This window comes from Channa argus, chromosome 21 (assembly GCF_033026475.1).
Source record: "Channa argus isolate prfri chromosome 21, Channa argus male v1.0, whole genome shotgun sequence".
Classification (NCBI taxonomy): Eukaryota; Metazoa; Chordata; class Actinopteri; order Anabantiformes; family Channidae; genus Channa; species Channa argus.
The window spans coordinates 5,118,224-5,141,616 of NC_090217.1; the positions used below are offsets into that span (position 1 = coordinate 5,118,224).

The window sequence follows — 23,393 nt, forward strand, 5'->3', positions numbered from 1 at the left end:
GGGTCACTAAATATTAGTATTTGCAGTACAGACCCATCAATACTAGGGACCTTTTTACCTCTTAAGATCTGCATAAATATGATTTTGATAAGTCTTTAAGTTCATTACCTTGACATCAAGTTAGCATTTTTTTAATGTTACATGAAATAAGTCATATTTTAACATGTAGCCAAAAAAAAAGGAAAAGAGAGGCCTTGTGCTCACAGTGTCACACTTCCAATAAATCCTGAAAACCTTGAGGTACTCTTGAAGATGAACCATGGATGATTGAAGAAGAGAAACACATCTTCACTCACTCTCAGGTAGAACAAAGACTAATGTTTAAAGCCTTAATTTAACCGGCAGTATTGGGTAAAGCTCCAGTTTCAAAACAGAAACACTTTATTCTTTATAGACAGTACCTTAGAAAGATCAGTAATAAACACAATAAAGTACCAGTCATGATCATATCCACATATTATACCATGTTTAATTTCGACCAAAATGTCACCTGTAGCAATGTCGTGTGTCAGTCTTACATCAGCTTTACCTCTGTTAATAGAAATGTTAAGAGACAATTGAAAAAATGTTGTGCTCCAGCTCTGCCGCTGCATAAACCGAAGATCATCTTTTTGGATAACTTGTACAGTCTTTGGAATGTCATAAATTATCACGATGCTTCATCTCAAACTACAGATTTGGTGGAGTTTCAGATATTGATAATCATCCATCCCTGTTGTGTGAGATAATGTGTCTTGGTATTTAGATCTATCAGACATTTGCAAGCGTAAGTTTAATGAGACCTGCCCTAAATAAAAAGTGCATTCAGTGGATCTGCGCCACCATTAAAAGCTGTGTGCTTCCTTAAAAACTGCCCTAAATTGCATTGAAAGTGATGTGAAAATATAATAAATAATGTCTTAAATTAGAATTGTTGTTATTGGCCTAAATGCCTTATTGCTCACATACTCACACATGTTTGCGTGCACACAAGCAGTGTTACAGTCTGAGATAGACGCTGTGCTTAAGGTCATCACTTCACTACAGTTTGTGTTGTTATGAATGTTGGAGGTAACTAACCATCTTGTGCATCTGCATGTTTTGTTGTTGGCCCTCTGCGTTTTACTCATCCTTCTTCAGCAGTTTGGTTATTAAATTTCCCTGTGGCTGTTAGATAACCGTGTCGAAAGTGTCAGGATGACAGAAACACTGACAGGACTCTTTACAGAGAAATGCTCTAAGTCAAATAGTAACTGCTGTGTATATGAGGAAAATAGAAGAGTCATACCTCTGTGCGTGTCTGACCTAAATGTCCTCCTGCTGCTTTTTGCCTGACTGTGCAGGTTAGCGTGCTGACTGAGAATGGCCCACAACTGCAGTGTTTCAGCCGCACTCGGCAGGGATTACACACAGATTAATGAAGAAGAAGAAAAATCGCTCCCTCCCTTGTGGCCACGTTCACTTTTTTCCCTTCAGTACGTTTGTGTACTCACATGCACACTGAGTGCAGGTAGAACAGTGTCAGTGAGTGACTAAGCAAACTTTGATTTGTAGGTTTGGCAGGTCAAGGTTAAACCTGGGTTAAAGGGAAATTAAACGTTTGCTTTTAATAACTAGACTGAATGGCCATTTTATTGTCACTTCATTTTTCACTCTGACATTGGGTTTATGGAACAAATTTTTGGTTTGGGGGCAGTGCTATTTAGCTCTAGCTAATCAGGGAAACATTTGTCAGTGAGCACAGCAGCTCACCTATTTGATTCATAGGTACAGTATGGAATTAGTCTTTTCAATGTACAAGCTGTTGTTTTAACAGCATTGAAATGACTTTTACAAGCGAAACAGGTGCTACAGTAACAGTAGCAATGTGATTTAAAATGTTGATGAAGCAGTTTTTCTTTGATGATTTATGAGGATTTTTATAATACATCAATGTTTTTCCTGCCAAATTTCCAGCCATCTACATCTTTTTTGACCTGCAAATAACTAAATCGCAGATAATTATTCAGCAACTCGAGCAAGTAAGAGGGCAAAGCATGAACAATGAATGAATAAATACTTTCCTTAGTGAATGAGTGCGTAAGAAGCTGTTCACAGATTACTCGAGGATCATAAAGAGAAAACCCCGCTCACTTTCTCTTTTCCCAGATTGTGGATTGTTTGTGTATGGGCATGTGCGTCGCTGCGCGCACGCACTTCTTTGGGGCTCAAGTCATCTGCGTTGAAACGAATCCAAAAACATTCCCTTCGCCTCCGTTAGGATATTTTATCCTGAATATTCACTCAGCGTGTCTCTGTGTCGACAGGTGATGCCAAGCAGATGAATAGAGAAAATGCTCTTTGTTACTCTTTATGCTCATCCTCTCCCTTTCTTTCTCTCTCTCTCTCCCCAGGCTGCTGTTTTGTCACGTTTTACACAAGGAAAGCTGCCCTTGAAGCCCAGAATGCGCTGCATAACATAAAGACCTTAACAGGGGTGAGTGTGTGTCCATGATTCTCCTCTGCCTACTTTTCTCCTCTAATCACACACTTACAGCAGTGCCCTGAGGCAGTCCACCCCGACCTGAGTGTGTGTGTGTGTGTGTGCTTTAGTGTGCCGCACTGCTGGCCGCAGCACATTTGCGAGTGTGATCGATCGAAAATGTGAACAGGTGAACAACTGCCTGTCAGAGTTAGTTTGTGGAGGTTTTTTAATTGATAAGTGAACTAGGACACAAGCAAGCAGAAAAACGGCGACTGTATTCGTGAAGCCTGAAAACAAGGCCATGAAATAGTGACGTGTCATGTAACATTTCATCTGGCAGATCTGGCCAGATGTAAAAGTAAATGCAAGTTCCTCTAACTAGCAAATTAGGTAACAGATGTTCTTAGCTAACAACTGATGCAAAGTTTTCAGCCAAAACAAAAGCAATTTCCAGGGTGATACCTTGGTTTACAGAATCCTGTTGGTTTGCATTTAGACACATTGTTTCATGGATTGATAGTGATTTACATATTTATCAATAATAGGCTATCATTATGATGATTCCGATGACAATTATTATGATTATTATTGAAATTTGCGTTAGGAAAGGCTTGATTGATTTCTCAAAATCCCACTAGTTCGCAGGGAATTCATGCCGCATATCTTTATAACCAAACACAAATGACTGGTTTCCTTCTCATATTACCACCGTCTACAGTAATGTGTGTCACATCCACCCACACTTATACTGTGTTCAGGTAGAGCATGATCATCAAAATGTTACTCTAAAGTGCCACTAGTGGTCAACGGCACTTAGAAAACGATTGTTTGATTTCTCGCTCACATCTGTTTTTGTGTGTCTTGGCACTTGTGCACCGCTTATAACACAAAGGAGTGTGTTGATGCTGTGGCATTGACTTTCATGCTGCCTGCTCCATTCTCCGCTATTGTTCCCTCCTGTAGCCCAGGAGAGTGATAGAGGAAGTGGGCTGGAGCTTGCTCGCACTCTTGCTCTTTTAGCCCGGGGTGGATATTTATCGGCCCCCCGATCCCTTCTGCTTGGGCTATTGGCTGCTTCCCCACCTCTTTCCTTGGCTGCGCCGGATAACTGGATTCTCGTCAGTTGAGCGCCTGCACTCTCTTGTCTCTGTCAGTTGGATCAGCAGATAGCCCTCCTGGGCAGGACAGGGTGGATACTGAGAATCCCACAAGAGCAGTACACGGGATTTGTGCTCGGGTTTACGATTCAGAGTCAAGCTTGTGGTTTTGCACAGTCACTGTGTTAATTGCTAGTGGAATAAGCATGTTAAATTCGCTGTGTTTTCCTCTGCCGTGAGAGTTAGTCACTTATCCCTTGTTGGAGGTGTGAAACAGCCCAGGGGAAGACACATACTGCAGCAGTCTCAGGATTATAGGAACATGAAATCGCCTTCTTCTACACCATAACACCCTCCCTCCCTCTGTTCTGTCTGGTCATCACTCCTCCTCACTAGCGTCTCTCTCCTGCAGCATCTGGCTGTTATGTCGGGGCCTTTTGAAGTCAGATACTAATACGTTTGGATTTTAGTTGCTGGCAATAGCATAGGTTTAGTTCAAAAAGTCAGAGCTTCTTCATCCTTTAAAAAGCAATGAAAAGCTGCATTTATTAACATTCATATACACATAATAAGACACTAATATAAAAACTGCTTGGCATATTTCTTATAGTAATTGTGGTCCAACAAATGATATGTAAATTCCAATATTTATACACAAAGTCTGCTTAAAGCTGCAGTGTGTAACTTTTTTCAAAGTATTTTTACAGCAGAATCATGTTCCAGAACTATCCTGCTGTGGTGCTGTCGATTCCTTCCCCTAAGCCAGACTCACAGAGCCGCATTGCCAGCAGTACAAAAACTTGCTTCTAAAACTTTTGAGCAAGGTTCATGGTTCTAACCAATCAGAAAATTTTCAACAATTTCTGTTGGATCGGTACATTTCCCAGTGTTCTCATTTGTGGTTATTGGGTAATGACCAACACCCAAAGAGCTGTGCAGAGCATAGCAGAGCACTGCAGTCAGTAGAAGAGTGGGAGAGCTTAGTGAAGCAGATTGGATTGATGTCAGTATTGAATACTATCTTGGTGGTACTTTCATGCTAGCTTAACTTGTACATTGTAGCTTTAAAATCACATTTAGTTTCATTAGGACAAAGTAGTAAATTGCCCTTTTGAGAAAAGTCTTTAGGAAAGGCTGCATTATTAACATCCATGTTTGGCAGCTAGCATTATTCATTAGGTTTCATTATCCCTGCTCTTTTTATTATTGGATTAATGTGGACACGTTAACATATATATATCGTGTCCCTTGTGCAGACATAACCAAACCAGGGCCTGCTTATAAAAACACGGAGCATGTTACTGCATCTAAACCTCTTTTTTGTGTTTAAGCATTTGTTGCATGGGTATTACAGCTACACCTCATCAAAAAAAAGAGGTTCATTATTTATTTTCTAATAAACATGCAGGTAGTTTTTCACTTCTGAATAACGTCTGCAGATCTTCCTTTCAGGCTTTGTATGCCCCTGATAGGAAGGAAAATTAAAACTGTCCATTGAACCTAGACAACATTGATCACAGCACAATATGCACTTAATTAAACTGCATCATATTCATCATGTCAGAGTTGGACAACGCTGACCGGCTGACATCCGATTTTTAATAAAAATTCTGTATTGGCAGACGGGCATGGTTTTAAATCTAATACACAGGCACATTAGGAGGACCAATAAATACAGTACAAACTCGAACAAACACTTGAAACACTGAATCAATACTGACATGATGACAGATTATTAAGTGGTTGGTGCAGGGTTTGTTTATAATTTTAATGGGGTTTTTAAAATCAGCTTAAAAAGAAAAAAAAATGACGGGAATCAGTCAGCTAGGGACAGACAAAAAGATGATGAGGATGGTGGATTAATTGCTGAATGAAGCGAGTCAAGACAAAAGCAGAGCAGACACAGGGAGGGAGAAATTGAGCTGGAGGTTAGCAGAGGCGATGGGCAGATGGACAGGAAAAAGTTGGAGTAGAGCACTCCAGCACGCTCGAGGGCAAAGCAATAAACGGGCCGCAGTTAAAAACCAATACCTGCTTATTAACTTCCCCACTCTCCTGGCGTGTAAAAAGCCAGCGGAACAATGTTTGTATTGGCAGTCTTCCCCTCCCTCACTCTATCTCTCCTTCCAAACCCAAGGCCCTAACAGGCAGAGATGCAATCAGAGTGGATAGCTGGACGAGGGCCAAATTAGCGAAAAGGGCAGCGTCATTGGCAACGCACATCGACAGCTATGTGGGTTTGGGGCAGAGGCAGTTGAATGCCTGCGGTTTTTTTAGGAGGGCATTATTTGAAGGGGTCTGTGGTTTATGTGATGAATCGGCCCCTGTACGACACTCACAGGGGCAACGGTGGCAACGAGAGAGGAGCACCTCACCAAGCACTGCTCGTTGCTTCTGTGCCAGCTCCCAGCCTCTCCACATCGCTCTGTCACTTTCTGTCACTCTTCAGCTTCCTCTGCTGAAGATTTGTCAGTGCTCTGACAGTGCGTGTATACCAATTGTATGCATATGCGATTTTATGTATGCAGAAAGTGTATATTTATGTCAGCTCCAGACCTGTCTGTCATACTTCACTGGTGAACTAATGTTTTCATGGCATATACAGGTCAGAACAGGAACAGGTGATATTGCTAAGTCTGCTTGTTTACAGTTTCTGCCAGTTTTCATCATCAACATCTAACCTAACCCAGTTCAGAAAGGCAGTAAGCTTAGTGTTTCCCACAAGATTTTATTCTGCTTGTGGGGTTGAAGGAATTAGCTTCCTTAATCTGGGTTTATTAAAATATGTGCTCCAAAAGTGTGCAACGCCTGTGCCCAGTGGAAGGAGGTCAAATATTGATGGTATTTACACATAACTGGCGTACTCATTCAATATGCGAGTATAATGATTATATAATATAAACATTTTACCAGAGACTGAAAGTAGGGTTAGATCAGCTGATGGGTTTCCTAGCGAAGGTGTCTCACTCTGTTTAGGGAGTTTTTGGAACCACAGGGACACTCCGAATGTTCTGGGTGTTACAAAGTGACACCGCTAACCCAAATAGTCAATCTTTGGCTTCAGACACTATCGGCACTTTAGACTATTTTTTTTACACAAACCAACAGCAACATGTTTCATTTTGCCCTGTCACTAATTTTAATAATGGAACTTAACTTAAGTGACAACTGATCTGAGCTCCTATCAGACATTTTAACAACAACATAAAAACATCAATTAGCACAAAAATGTCTGCAATACTGCATAACATTAAACATGCTAGTGCAGGAAACACAGAAGCTTTTGCAGAGAGATTTGTCCACAGAAATGTGTTCTTTCTGTAGATTTAAAAAAATAAATAGAATATTAATTATTTTATTAATTATGTTTACATACCTGAGCAAAGGTCTTTGTATACATTTCATCTGGTTGGTTTTCATTTCAAATCGCAACTTTGGCAGTGCACTAAATAACTTTGCATGTTTTAGATGGTTACTTGTCTTTTCAGCACAGTGTTTGATAAGACCTATACATCCCCAATGTCAAAAAAGCTGGGAAGATGTGAAAACTTAATAAAAAGAAAATCTAATGATTTGCAAGTCTCATCAACCCATATTTTATTCACAACATAACATAAACAACGTACAAGATGATGAAACTGAGAACTCGTACCATTTCTTGCAGAAATCACTGTCTGTGAACACAGTTCAGTGTGCAAATGTCCGCAAATATAAGTTAAAGCTGTGTCATGCAAAGAGGAAGCCATAAGTGAACACGATCCAGAAACACCTCTGTGTTCTCTGGGGGAAAGCTCATTTAAAATGGTCTGAGGTAAATTAGAAAACTGTTCTGTGGTCAGATGAATCCAAATTTGATTGTGATTTTGATTTTGATTTTGGAAACCATGGACGTTGTGTCCTGCTGACTAAAGAGGACAGGGACCATCCAGCTTGTTATGAGCCAACAGTTCAAAAGCCTGCATCTCTGATGGTATGGGGGTGCATTAGTGCCTGTGGCGTGACCAACATCTGGAAAGGCACCATCAATGCTCAAAAGTACATAGAGGATTTAGAACAACATATGCTCCCATCCAGACAACGGCTCTTTCAGGCCTTGCATAAGACAAAACTAAAGGACATACTGCATCCACCACAACAGCATGGCTTCGCAGGAGAAGAACCCGGGTACTGAACTGGCCTTCCTGCAGTCCAGACCTTTCACCAATAGAAAACATTTGGTCCATGAGACAAAAATGAGACAAACTTTCTCTCCTAAAACTCCAGCAGCTGGTCTTCTCACTTCCCAGAGATTTACAAATAGTTGTTAATAGAAGAGGGGATGCTACACATTGGTAAACATCACCCTGTGCCAACTCAAAATGGGCTAAAATGTTCTCAGAAATGTTACAGTTTCTCAGTTTCAACATCTGATATGCTGTTTATGCTCTATGGTGAATGAAATATGGGTTGATGAGATTTGCAAATCATTGCATTCTGTTTTTATTCACATTTTACACATCTTCCTAACTTTTTGGGAATTGGGGTTGTACATGAACATGTAAGTAAGCAGGCTATTAAAGTTCTATACATTAAACTGTGCAATAAAACAAAACAGGTGAGTTATCTGTATGATGTACACATCAAGTCTTGTCACTAAAGATGAGTAAAGCAATTTTTCCTGACCTGTGTGTGTGTGTGTGTGTGTGTTTGTGTTTGGGTGGATCTTCTGCATGTAAGAAAGATCTGCATATTTCTCCAGTTCTAATAGCACTAGTAAATCTAAATAATCTTCTTTTCACAAACACACACACACAATCAAACCCACCAAACCCATCTATCGTCAGAAAACATGCTCTGTACCCCTCGAGCAATTCAAAGCCGTACGACCCAACCCCCGCTGCTCGGACTGATCCACACCCCTGCATGACTCTGTAACAGACAAACACACACTTAAAAACACACTTTTATGTAAGCACAAGCATATGCTTCAGCACAGTGTGAGTTTATTGCATTACATTTTTTTTTATTTCCCCCTCCTGATGCACATCTCCCTCCATGCTAAAACAACGCACACGCTGAGACACACTCATGCGCACACACACACGCGCGCGCGCCGACAGCACATGGCGAGTTAAAGCCTGTCAGCCTGCCTGTCAGACAAGGTTGTTTGAGATTTTCCACTAAATTGAACTCTTTCATTAGTAGCTGACAGATGTCTAAATGCTCAGTGCCCCCCTCCCTGCCTGAGAGGGCCCCGAAGCGGCTGTTCACCATCTGAAGCTGGGTGGAGGGGATGAGGAGATGGAAGGATGAAGGGAGAAGTGAGAGCTAATCTAGGACGTGACCTCTGGAGTGCCCACTAGCTCAGAGAAGTCCAGTCGTTTATCCAGGTTTCCTTTTATTTCCCACTCTCTGTCCATCCTTCTTAAATTCTGTTGAATCTCTCGTTCCATCTTTTCCCCTCTCTGACTCTTTCTGTTTTTGTGAAAAAGGATGAAAAGCCCTTTGATTTGCAGTTTCTCTCAAGGATATTCCACTCTGACAGTCAGAAGGAGAGGAGGAAAAAGAGAAAGGGAGGGCCACCGGGATGTTGAGTTGGGTGTGTGGAGGGCGTGGGGGAGACGAGTGAGGGGGTTGCGTGGGGTTGGGTGGCGGGGGGGTAGTAGGACGCGATCAGTCGAGCCCTGTCCTCCATGTGGGCGGATCAGAGCGTTTGTCGAGCGCCAAGCTTGATAAGAAGCGTGGGGCTCATTAAAAGCTACTGTCGCACTGAGACCACACACACACACACACACACACACACACAGATCCCCACCTCCCTTACCTTTCTGCTGGCAAGATAATTAGTGACGCTCCGCTGCCAGAGTACAGGCACAAGGTTGTGTGCTCGTGCAACCAAAGACACATCAAAGGCCTTCATCAAAGTAAATGTGATCTCAAGCAAGGTTAGGGTTTAAAAGCTGCAATTTATAATCCAAAGACATAAGTCATTTAATCAGTCATTTATTATTTCGAGTTGGTGGACAGAGCTGCAGTTAGAAGCATACACTGTAAGTGATAATGTGTATTGTAATTCTCAATGATGTAAGAAATCGTATTCTTTTATGTCAAAGCCCCTGTGGTGTTAAGACTCGGAGTGTTCCAGCTTTTGAAGGGAACTGTGAGTCCCTTGCTTGAGTAATGATGGACTTTTAAGACGTTGACTGCTTTCATACTTAGTATTTGTTGTCATTCATTGTCACTTTTGTGTTTATTTATTTTTTTCTTTTGTGACTGATGAAAGTCATTTTTCAGTGTATACCTAATCTGACCATGTGTTTCTCTTCACATTGTATTAACATTGCCAGACTTAGGAGTTAGTCTCAGTCTTATGTCCCACATTTCAAAAATGGCTTTGACTTTAGAAAGTTTAGAAAACAGACCTCTGTTTTCTAATCTAAGTATGGCTTTATTAATCATAGTGCACCCTTTATTAGTGCAGTAATATCTTGGAAAATGATACACACTGGGGCAACTAAAAGGTTGCTCTTAGTAATGTATTATGTATGATTTATAAAATGTATTACGGTCTTATTAACTATTCTTATAGCCATTAGCAATACTTGTTAACTTACCCTTATAGTTCAGATTTGTTTTTGCTGATGGACATTGTCTTTTAAAGCATGTGATTTAAAAGGCTCATGACTTTTTAAAGATGTGTTTATTGATGTCATTTAATCACTTTTAAACTATTAGGCTGCCCCTCCAGGATTTTGCTGATGTTTTTGAAATTGTTGTGGCCTAAAATGCCTGATTTTTGTGACAGCCTTTACAAAAAACAAATGGGATGCATGATGCATTGTTTTAATAATGTTATAATTGCATTGAATTACTTGTTGTGATTGCAACATCGTGAAATCCTGGAGGGACTGATTAATGCTGAACAACACCAGCTAGTGTGTAAAGCCCTGTTACGTTTCTATAAATCATTATTAGCTCATTTATAACACTTTAAATACTATAAAACATTAAAGCCCTTAGGCTCATCGGATCATTCATTTTGTAGAGTTGGTTATTGTTCCAAGTGCTTATTATAAACAGCTGCTAAAAAGTCTTTCTAAATTTCAAAATGGCCTTCCACTCAGTATGTCTTAATAACCCATAAACTATGTTAAGCTACAGAGAATCCAATTTTGTCGAGCTCCTGCCATTTATTTCCAAACATATACAGATTTGGTTGTATTGCCATAAAAAGCATCTCAAACAAGATTGAGACCAACAGATCGTAACGCCGTTATAACAGTAACTACTATTATAACGTCATAAAAATAAAGCCATCATAGCAAAGATGTCAGTAAAACATACAAATGTACCACATCAGCCCATTTTTCAGCCAACGCACACCTGGGCATACTCTCGAGTTTGCACAAGTGTGTGTTTTCTACAAAGTGCTCGATAGTAGTGCAGCAAGGGGAGGAATGTTTTATGTCCACAGTCTTGTCAGTGTGTTGTTTGTTCAAGCATGAGCCTATTACACATATCGCTGCTCTATCACAATAGCTCTCCATGCAGCACATAAGAAGCAGGCGAGCTGAATGGTAGGAAAAAAAGATGAGGTAACTCCCACTGACTGATAGACCAGCTGATTTACTCTTCATAGTACTTAAGTTTTTGGCAGCTCACCGCCACAAATTAGTGTGAAACTGAACTGCCACAAGTGCCCACGGATCTAGGAAGTAGTTGTATGCAGTGCTATGCCTGAAAGAGCGGAAATACACCAGTGTAGGATATTCACTTTTTTTATGTTCTGAGCTGTGCGTCATCAAACATTAATGTGTTATAGACTGAAGGATATTATGCAACAAGCAGAAAGGTTAGTCCTCGGACAAGGGGTTTCTAAAAACTGACCAGTACACAGCTATTAGAGACATGTCTTGAATATGTGTGCCCTCGTTTTTAAATTCTGTCTGGCACCTCACAGATCATTAAAGTTCAGGAAAACAACAGTAGCTCATTCATTGAAAACAACACACCTACACATATACACAACCATTCCCACAGCGGTGTCATTACAGAGCCTCATTATCGAAATCAATTCAATTAAAGGCTGTAATTGCTGTAGTGAAATCCAAATGCTATCACAAACAGGGCTGAAGGAAGACAGACCTCATCGATGCGCCGACCCTCAGAGTGTGCGTGTGTGTGTGTGTGTGTGTGTGTGTGTGTGTGTGTGTGTGTGTGTGTGTGTGTGTGTGTGTGTGTGTTCTTATTTAACGCAAGAAATATTAATCGCTTGTTGCAAATTAACTCCACTAACCCCTCTTTTCTTTCCAAGTTGGTGGTGGCGTTTAAGCATATTGATTCTAGGGGGGAGACAGGATGGAGGGACGAGGAGGGGAGTGACTGCAAATGCAGGCTAACTATGTTATACACTTTGAGTGGTTAGTGTGGAGACATGACGCAGCATAGCTAATGCCAGATCCCTCAATCATTCTGCTCACACGCACGCTGGGTTAATTGTTTACTGAGCTAAATGAAGTGGGGATAATGTAGGCTAACTGTGCACTAAGCGCTGCTAAGACGAGGGATATTGTAAAGGACAATTTAATTTATAGTCGTTTGTTTGCTGAATGGAGAGTGAGAGTGAAAGGCACATTTTGAAGTGCGTGTCAAGGTGTTTGTCAGAGTTACGTGAGGAAGCAGAAGGTGTTTTTGTAATATGTCAACTGTGTGGACAAAGGACAACAATTTGAAGTTTACTTTTTATTTGGCAAACTTTTAATACTAGACTTTTTGTGACTAAACATCAAGTGTTAAACTAGAAGTGTCTGATGACAGGCATGTTTCATGTCTCAAACTACTTAAAGCTTAAAACAGCCCCCCCCCCCCCGGGCCCCGGGCCCGAATTTGAAGTGAAGGTTACTCTTTCTTGTTTTACCGTTGCAGAACTCAGATAAAGATGCAAAATGAACAAAAGAGACACAAGATGACCGAGACTGAACAAAGAACTACAGAAAATATGCAAGCAGAGATCAAAACTGACAAAGACAAAAAAATAACCAGAACGACACAGAAAATGTCCAGAGACAAAAAGTTACAAAACATACAAGCAAAAGACAAAAAACAAAGATTAAACTAAGATACGAACAGTACAAGTACAAAATCCCAACATGACCCCCTGATAATTTTAGGACGGACGTCGAACCAAAGTATCAATGAGGTTTTTCTAAAATATTTAGGTGAGCTGTCATTTGTAATATTGATGATGATTACTGTCGGTAGGTCATGTGTCTGCTCTTCTGAGTTTGTGAGTGTGAGTTTAGGCGTGTACATGCTAGTATGCTATACACTTACAGGTGTGTGTGTGTGTGTGTGGTCAGTTGCATGTTCTCGGTCACCGATGTTGAATCCCAACTGTGAGAGCCATCTGTCTGACTTTGACCCAGTACCTCACCGTCACACACTCAGAGAGGTGGGAGGAGAAAGAGCGTTGTGATCACTGTCTGTGTGTGTACGTGCGTCTGTGAGATAGAGAGAGAGCAAGAGAGGCAGAGAGAGAGACGTCTGTGTTTGGTATTGTACAGTATGTGCACTCGTCAGTTTTTGGCACACACATTCTGGTCATGTGAACTCGGCCATTGCTTTGAAGGCACCAACTGCTGACAAAGGGCACAAACACTCAGACATTAACACTCTCTTCGCATACACACTCCCTAGATTCTACCCACAACACACACTCATCCTATTCCCAGCATGAGACTCAAGTTAGTCTTCTGGCTCCAAGACAAGTCAACCTCTGACCTTTTAAGAACCAGAGCGTTTCTGGAAGAAACTGGCAGAGCAGAGGAGGTGAGAGGGGATAACATTAACCTAGGAGCAGCAGTTAACATTTAGGAAGTGTAGGGTTTCCTGCACTCGATGTACCAGGAGCCTGGAGAAGGTGTCGCCTGAATGCCGGTCAGGATGCCAGTAGTCTCTGTACATGACAAGGATATAAAGCTTCAAAAGCTGAAAGCAACAGAGGGGGTCAGATGGTGACATTTCATCAGCTAGTGCGACAGATAGACACCTCGCCTCAGCCAGCAAGAGGGAGGGGAGTCATTAAAGAGGCTGCCCCATTACTGGAAGGTTGTAAAATCCATCCGGGCTGCCCACAGCACTGATTTCTCTGGTGTAATGTGGACCTTATGGTTTAAGTCATGCATAAATATCTGCTAGTGATTGGATGGACACAACTGTGCCGTGTCATCCTCACAGTTACCCACCCAATGTCACCCACGAGGGGGCAGAGTCAGGCCTAATCACACCTGACTGATGATGGCGTTTCTTTCTTGTGAACTTCCGCTTTTTTCTACAACATAAACTGAAACCACGGCAACACTAGAAGAGCTTCATGTAGAGATTACGGCGGAGAGGATGGCAACAGCAAAATAAGTCAGAGGTATGTTGTTGTGGGTAGCTGTGAACAGTTGTGATTTAAATCAGCTGCCAAAACCAACCCTTCCCCAGGGGTTCAACTGGTCTGGTTTCTGAAAAACAGAATACTCATTAGACTGTCTGTCCATGTCCCCGTTTAAATGTCTGCTAGTGTGCTGGGTGATAAAATATGAACACATTGTCACATAAACCCTTCAAACACACACTCACGTATATTCGTATACTGACTTGCACTCATTCAAGTAATTGTTTTGTTAGCAACAAATACAGGTTTGATTATTAAGTGATAGAAAAGAAATGTCTGAGTGAGTGAGTAGATGTTTTGTTTTTAGTTTCTTCAGTGGTCTGTAGTTAGTAAGCTGGTAACATGAACTATGAGTAACTGTCTATTGCTGCACATGTTGTGTCTCTCAGTCAGGAGGAAGAGCTCCAATTCAAACCTGAGAACTTGTACTCCTGCAACCAGAGGATGGATGAAATGAAGTTGCATTTCATTTGGAAATGAATGAACAGACAATTAGCATTGATTCTTGTGACTGTGTAGCTGCTGCCTGCAAAGCTATAAATTCAGATAAATTAAGCAGTTTTATAGCAGGCTAATAAATATAACACATTACTTTGCAGTGATTGAGCAGCTACAAGGAGTTGTTGTTCACAGCAATGTAGTTGCACTAACACGGTGGCTCAGCAGCTCATTATTAGCGGTGTGAGTGGTGACTTTCAGTTTGCGCATTAATATGTAAATTAAATGTTAATCGATTTTCAAAGGTGTGAATTTATCATGTATTTTACAGCGGCGCCCAGTGTGACTCAGTCAATCAGAACTGAACTATGCAGTTTGTAATAAGGCAATTCAAGTGCTCCAAAAATGATTAAAAACAAATGGTGACACTTTACTTCAAGTGCACTGCAGATGCTTTACAAGCAAATAATACAGCCCTAAAGCACGGACATACTTTTACTACTTGATAATCTCCGATCAGGAAATTCCATTCTACTTTGTCACTTTGTCATTAACTGTGCGGCTGTCCCACAATGTATTCAGCTCATTTTATTTGAATATATAGATGACCAGAAAAATAAAAAATTGGAATCAATTTGAGGAGGAGCAGAGAAGAAATTAGAAAAGAAATGTTTAGGACAGGAGGGAGAATTAACCCTCACATAGCAGACAAACAGGAAGTAGATTAAGCAGCCTGCTGACTAGGAGGATGCATTTGTACAGCTAAATGCCAGCGCAGCATCAGGCCAGCTGCACACATGGCTTTACGTCGAATGCTTTTGGTTCTCTGTGCTTTTTATGAGCCTGAGCGCGGCGAGGACTTAGTAGTTTTGCCTGGCTCCCGCTGAGTGCATAATGAATGGCAGACTGCAGCTGTGGGCCTGCCAGGCAAGAAGAAACAGCACTGTGGAATTGTGGGATAGCAAAGGAGAGTCTTGCTTTGTGAGTCTCGGTGGGAGCTCGCGGAGATCAAACGTGTCGACAGCGCCACCGCCCGCCGGGCATTCTGGGTAGACAGACCTAAGGAGGAGATGCCTGAAAGCCAGACAGAGTTTTTGTACCTGTGTGTATGTGTGTGTCCTGTTTATTTTTATATACGTGTGGCTGTGTAGTTGTGTGTTCGTGCACGTGGAAGCTTTTGTCGGTGCTTTTCAAGAGTGAATGACGGCAGCGCGGCGGATGCTGTCACAGCTTTTGTTTTTGTTGTTCTGTTTTTTCTTGCCTTTAGAGGACAGACTTTGAAATGGATTAACGAGAACTGACTCGATGTGACTTCCAGGTTTGCTTTGACATGACTTCCCCCCCCCCCCCCCACACACACACACACACATGTTTTTTCTATATGTGTGAGGACATTTAGTGACATACACATTCGTAGCCACTTACCCTTGCCTTACAGCCACAGGCCTGACCATAACTCTGACTTAAACCTAATTCTATCCGTAAGCCCACCAATAACAAACACAGAGACAGACCTTTGTAATTGGTAGTGCTGGCCAAAGTGAGTGTATGCTAGAACACACACACACACACACACACACACACACGCAGACAGCTCATCAGTGTCCCTGCATGCGTCCTTGTGTTAGTGATACTGTACCGAGACTGGAGCCTGAAGGGTTTCATGTCTGTCCAGTGTCTGTGTCCCTTCTGTCTCTGTCTCTCTCTCTCTCTTTCCCTTTCTCTTGCTGCTGTATTGTTCATTCGAATTCATCCGTCTTTCTCTTACCTTGTTTTTTTAACTGTCAATTGTTTACTGCGTTTTTCTCATACTTTCATACTAGCTTTTCTTTACTTTGTTCTCTCTTTCTTTTCATTCTTTTGTTCATAAAGACATTTGTGGCAGATGCGCACTGCAGACTTCAAGTTGAGGCATCCATCCATCACTGCATTTCATTTTAGCCCTTTCTTTTTTTTTTTTCAGTCCTTTGTATTTTTCTTTCATTTCTTAGTTCCTTCCATATGCATGAAAATGCATCACATCCTGCAAGAAACATTCTGCCTTCACTGAGTTGTAATTTTATTTTGTTGTTTCCTCACTTTTTGTTTTCTTTCTTATTGTAGCTATATTGTTTTCCTGACATAACAACATTTTTGGCTAAAATGCATCAAAAACTGCAGTGTGAAGCATTCAATAGTGACACCTTACATCTTTAAAGTTTCTTTCCATCTTTTAGACTATTTGTTGTGATTTGTCATTTCGTTTTTATCTTCTTTCTTCAGCAATGGGTGCTTGGTCTCCTTGAAGGGCAAAGGCAAAAAACTATCCGAAGGGCATCTGATACATTCAGTGGGGCCCATTTGCAGAAAACAACCGGGGGGGGGGGACTGAAGAGGGCACTTTTGCAGGATTTGTTTGTCCTTGTGGGCACTCTTACACCTCTGGGGTCCACCCCTACTTCTCTAGCATGTAGACATTTGCTACCTTGTTGTATTGCAATCCACAACTAAAGTAATTGCATCTTGCCTAATATTTGACTTGAATTCCACAATTAATCATTGTTCCCACTTGTTTCACCTGCTGTTTGCTCTGGAACTGGTAGATGTAGGTGTAAAGTGTTCTTCATTTGAGCTACTCATCCATTATGTCTTCATTTGTTTTTTGTTCCTCCAAGACTGCTTGCCCCAATCGCTCAGATTCGGAAACTAATCAATGTTCAGAGTATTATGTGAAGTGTGTGAGTGTGTGTCTGGGTCAGGTCTGTAAGAAGAAAAAAGCAGAGAGTGAAAATGATAAGGAAGAGAGCAAGAGGGGGAGAGTTGGGATAAAGGTGCATGATAGAATTGGAAGATCAAAGCCTTCTGTCACAGCGTGACTGAGCCCAGGGGCGTTATGGGTAAGACAGGGCACCATACACACTTATACGGACATGCACACACACTTATGCACATGCACATAGACACACTCACTCACTCACGGCTGGTATTTGACTCTGAGTGTGATTGATACCGGGCTAGATTTAGAGAATCACTGTCATTCGTCTCTCCGCAGATCAAACAGCCACATAATCTCCCATAAAGGAAAGAGAGATGGAGGAAATAAAAAAAGGGACAGAGGAAGAGAGATTGGGGGGTGGGGGGCAGAGAGAGCAAGGTGACAAAGCCTTCTCATCTGTGAAGTGTTTTCTTGTTTTCCATAAAAGAAGACCCACCACCTTATATACACATCCATCATTCAGCTCAATTAGAGTGCTTCTTGGGCACATCAGAGAGACATCCAATATCTAAGAAGATAAGTGTAAATGCAGGCATTAGACCCATTTACATCTGCTATAAACATGCAATCTGTATTTCTGAATAAGAAAAAAATACAAATAAATAAAAGAAGTGAATGCACACATCTTAAAGATACAGTATCACTTTCTCAACCAGAAATACGTTACCAAACTTAGCTTATTGTGGAGAGGTGATGTTGAAGACTCCTGTGACCCAGACTTAAAGTACTGAATTGGACTAGCAGTGGAGGAGACATTGTAACTTCCACAAGCTTTTGAGTGAGGCAGATCATTTGTATTATTTGTGTTAGAATAGTTAAGTTATTTATTGTAAATGCATAATGATGGCTACCTGAGTAGAGCGTGGTGGAGTTGAACAGAGCAATGCAGAGAAGAGAGACACAGGGCTGGGCATTGCAGGATAGATCATTTTAAATTGTAGCTTTAAGTCAGTCGGGGTAACCAATTTAAACTCAGTAACTACTCCCAACAAGGCAAAACGCAATGAAACGATGTTTATGGAAATTGATCTTTCAGGTCCCCTGTGTGTGTGAGCATGACAGACGAATAACCACCATAAACTATTTTAAGCGCTGAAAGTTTGGGATTATTTGATAATGCACCACAGCTTTTTGATGTTTGCAGACCTTATATGTGACGCTTCTCTGTCATCCATCTGTTTAAAAGACTCATTTTAAACTTCTTTATATTTAGTTCGAACAATGCCAGACTTCCAAAACTTGTGCTGGAAATATGTAGAAGAAATGACGAAAAAACAAGCTCTTGTGTCACTTTCTCCTCTGTAAACAAAGTACTGCATAATACTGTATTTTTACAATGATGGTGTTATTTCATTCTTGATTTTGTGTTTTTACCTCTTTCTCTCCTTGTTCTTGATCTTGTTCTCCTGCTCTTGGTCTTGTATTTCGTTAGTTTCCTGTTGTCTTCTTCCCTTTTTTGTCTTCCTTGAATTAGCAAACTAGTTTAAAGAGTCTTGAGGCTCAGATCTGTATAAAGTGTGGGAAAACCCAATGAGCCAGAGCAAGAGCCGTTACTTTTTAGATCCTGCTGTCAAAATTGAACTTGGGAATCATGTGTAAATCAGTAAATATGTATGAATTTGTGGATATGCAAAAAAATGAGGTTAAAAGTATTAAATGAAGCAAATATCTGATTGTGTTTGTACATGTGGAAGAGCAGCCTTTATTATATCTTGTCCTACTTTTGTGTCTCTTCAGATGCACCACCCTATTCAGATGAAACCTGCAGACAGTGAGAAATCTAACGGTGAGTGACCACACATGCACACACACATGCATCAATAGCCTTTTTGAATTTGCTGGGTAATAGCTATCTCACCCATGTGTTTGCTCGCTTGTTGACTGGCAGACGGGAAAAGCGACTGAGGGACTGAGCGGGAGACGTAGAGAGGAATACAAAAAGAGAGCGATAGGGGGAAATGCTGATATATATAAATATATTTTTATATGTGTGATGAATTATTAAGGTGCCTCAGAAAGAGGTCAGAGAAAGTTGAATCGTTTTGGCCTTGTGGTGAACCAGCCTCTCTCCCCTGTGGCTGCTCACTCATACAAACATGCTGCATGTACTCTTCCCACGCGCACACACACACACACACACACACACACACACACACACACACACACTCTCCATCCTCAGATCGCCCTATTTCCAAATGACATATTGCAGATCCAGTTCTGAATTGATTTCCTATACAGAGACTCTTCCTCCATTCCTTCTGATTCTAACTAGGAGGCTGTTGGACATTATTCACTATAGGAAGTATTAGAGTTTCTTTAAAGGATGCGTCAGCCTTTTTTCTATGTCCCTCTCATTGTAAACAAATTCCATGAAAAGACTAGATACATGTGTTAGTCCAACTATAAATGTTTTATGACTTACCTAGCCTGTCGGAGGCTTTCAGCCAGACAAAACAAAAAGTCAGTTCCCACTGACGAAGTGAGCTGTTTTTCAAAACAAAACCGCTCACAGATCTGGGGTCTAACTGTTTAATGCAGAGTTACTTCTTTAAAAAGCTGCGTATTGAATGTTTTTAGCTCCTGTTATGTATTTCGTAGTGAAATGCTGTGATCATTGCATAATTTCAGGATGGATTAGATTCAATAATGTGATTTAATTACTTGAAGGTTGGCCCACCATTTCAAAACGATGAAGAACCACCACAGGGATTTGAAGCTGGGCACCACTCACACACCTGTACAGTACCTTTTAATCTGAATCGTTTCACTAGGAAATGAAGGGCAAATGAATTCATTTCAATGTCATAGGAGGCCTAATATTTTGACTAGATAGGTGAAAACAAAGTAAATGTTTACTCAGAAATGTATTTTCAAAAGACAGGAACACAGGTACAGCAGGGACACAGAAAATTAACAGGAAAGTAGTGTTTATTTTAGTGTCCTCAGATACAGTAGGGACAGTTTTACAAGGCAGTAGTAACTCTCAGCATTATCCGTCAGGTTCATTACCAACATTGATATTATTTACTTTGGAAACTTAAGAGCAGCATCACAGATTTTCAACTCGCTCCCTGTGGTTCTTTGGAGAGTGCATGCATAGTACATAAATGACATAAACCATCCCTCTGCCCTGTCTATATTAAAATATCTCTCTGCTACTAGCTGAAAACTCCTCCAGATGATGTCTTTTCATTTTTCGTATCACACAGGTCGTGGTACTAGTGCTAATGCAATGTTGTTAATATAATTTGACTCCAAACAGTCCTAAACCTTTAATAAACAGTTAGGGAGAGGTAAAAACAAACTCCATCCCTCTGAAGGATAGTCTGCCTTGTTGCAACTGGTATAAAATTGTACTGAAAATTCCAAAGCCAGTACCTACCACCCTCTCACCGTGATGGGAGGTGGCACCTGGGGTGGCCAATCAGATTTTGTCTCTCTGTCCCCACCACTGCACTAGTCAAAGCAGTTTTCGGTCTGATCACATGAATTTCAAAAGCACTGATACCTTTGTTTGTTTCTGCTCTTAAGGCATTGTGGAGACATTCGGGTCTCAAAAGCTGACCCAACTTTTACTGTCTGCAGTATATACGTTTTTGTCCATTGGATTCAAGGGCCATATTGGACTGGATATCAATGCTAAACTACCTAAACCTAAAGTGAGATGATGAAAAATTAATTACTAACTGATCTGATCGTGATGGCTGATGAAAATTAAATGTTTTGACTTGATTTACACAAGGTTCCGTCAAACACCGTAAAGGAAGCTAGTGTAAGTTCTTTTTTTGTGGCTCCAAAAGCTTAAAATCTAAATATTTCCCTATGAAATATGGTGTTAGAAATGTAGGTGGATTTAGGGTGACATAGCTCAAGACATCTGGGCTTTGAGCCCTGCGATTATTTGCATGGCTAAGTGAGAAAATGTGTGTTTTTGCAATTTGGGTGAACCGACCCGTAAAGGTGAGTAATTGAGCAGAATATGAAAATGTAGACTATGAAACTACGATTGGATGAACCGGCCTTTAGAATCTGGTCCCAGGTAGATTTAAAAAGGAGAGCACAAAGTTTTGAAGGTGTTTTTCTGTCACCTGCAGACACACCTGTGTGTGTACATATTAAAAGCAGATTTTGCCATAAATTGACACCACTGAGGAGACCATCTAGCTGACACACTGGCAAAAGAGAGCCATCATAAGCCACCTGCTATATCACTGTCCACTGCAGGAGAATACAATAAAAAGACAGTATGCAGCAAGGCAGGGGAGAAATCCTTATAAAAGCCATCATCTGCTCCACTGAAATATGGCGAAATGTGACTTTATAAGACATAACTGTCGGGGTAACGATGGCGGAACTTAATAAAGCAGCCGTTAGTCACAGCCGGAATGGTGAAATATGGAGCAGTCCATACATAACATATCAATCCACTTAAGGGTAATGTTCTTTAATAAACCCACCGTTGGAGTAAGCGTAACAGTGACAAATGGCTGTTCAGAAGTTTATTAGTTTAGTCAGTGAAGGAGATGGTGGCAGAGACAGAGTTTACAGTATAACAGAGAGATAACTATTATTGGTAAATCTAATGCAGTTTTTTTTTTATTTGTTTGTTTTCTCTAAACCTTTGTGGTTCTTTTTTGTATCTGTTAATGTGTAAAGCTCAGCATGAAGCCAATTCAGCTCCAATTTATCCCAGAATGCAAAACTGACTCCAGATCATCCCAGTGCCGGCTTTATGAGTCTTATCACCCACCCGCCTGCCTGTGCGCCTCGTCCGAAAAACAGAAACAGTCAATTGTAAAGATATCTCCTCTCTCTGTTTTCTATCGACACAGAGTAAATTAATTACATTGCTGTTAGACTTGTGGTAATCTTCCTCTGGAGTGATGCGCACACACACACACACACACACGCACACACAGCCTGTGTACAAAGGAGTTAAGGCTTTTTGAAACAACACTTATCTTGGCAGCGTATCCCGACGGTTTGTTTTTTAAACACACAAACAATTCAAACAGCAAAACAAACAAGTGCGCTATTGATTTCCCAGAGTGCAACAGACCGCTTATCTCTTTCGCCTTGCGGTAAGAGCTGACAGTTTCCTCATTAAAAATGAATTGGATTAGCATTACATTGAATGTGGTGGAAACACGTAAACGCACACACACACACATTGTTATTATATTGAGGGTCTCGCTCTCAGCCTGATTCACACGTAACCTCGCTCTCACGCAGCCCAGAGTTTCTCACCGTTAACCTGCAGCCAGCGCCCGTTCCTCGAGATTGCACCTGAGAAAGAGGGATTGTGTCATGGAAGGAGAAAGAGAGCGACCCGTGGGGCAGAAAGAAGGAGGAGAGGTAGACGGGGGGAAGAGGGTGAGAGAGGACAAGCTGGAGAGTCTCAGCAAGCAGTCAGCGTTGAAGTGATAATGAGACATTGATCAGAGCCTCGCAGATGGCATGATGAAATACATGAATTCTGTCTGTCCTCATCTCTCTCCCACTGTCTCTTTTTATTCTCTTTCTTTGACCATTTCTTTTGATTGGTGTGTTTTGTTCTGCCTCGTTCTATTTTTCGGGATTTTTCTGCTGTTGTGTTGTCTTTTCTTTTTGTTATATTTTTCTTCAAACAAGCTAAATGTATGTTGAGAGAAATTGATCTAGAATGTAGGAATTAGGACTTTACGCTATTGTGCTTTACTTATAAATTTGCGGCTACCCCTCTGCAGCTGGGTTGCTTAACTTAGCACAAAGGATTGAAACCGGGAGAGAACAGCTAGTCACATAATCTGTAGAACAATTCAAAGGGAAAAGCCTTTAGTTCAGGAGTCTCATTTAACATTTGGCAAAAAAGTTACTCAAAATTTCCATCAGTTATTACTTTATTAAAGAAATACAAATAATACATTAAATACAATATTTTAGCCTGAATTATTATCCAGAACAGCAACTGCACATTGGAAATCCATAGCTCTGAAGCTGTGGATACTTGCATAGACAGAGGGAGACGGAGAGGGAGAAGCACAGCCACAGGGGAATGAAGACGTAAGGTTAATAGCAACGGTTGCATGTCAATGCATGGAGAGGTTCTCAGTGCAACGAGGGGGGTCCTGAAGCAGTGTAGGTCTGAAGCAGCAGTGGGGGCTCAGAGTGACTGAGCCAACTTTAACTAAAAGCTTTATCAAAAAGGTAAGTTTGAAGTCAGTAGCGAGGATGTCTGGCTCCCAAACCTGAGCTGGGAGC

The 23,393-nt window shown here is 41.1% G+C and overlaps 1 protein-coding gene across 23 annotated transcripts in view; it reads left to right on the forward strand.

Moving 5' to 3' along the window:
- Positions 1-23,393, forward strand: part of celf2 (cugbp, Elav-like family member 2) — a 186,063-nt gene that overhangs the window by 122,731 nt on the left and 39,939 nt on the right. For all 23 annotated transcript variants that reach the window (XM_067489734.1, XM_067489739.1, XM_067489727.1 and 20 more), the window contains 2 exons: positions 2,373-2,455; positions 18,891-18,939. In XM_067489734.1, the coding sequence (XP_067345835.1) occupies positions 2,373-2,455; positions 18,891-18,939 (132 nt within the window). The remainder of the gene's footprint in view (positions 1-2,372; positions 2,456-18,890; positions 18,940-23,393) is intronic.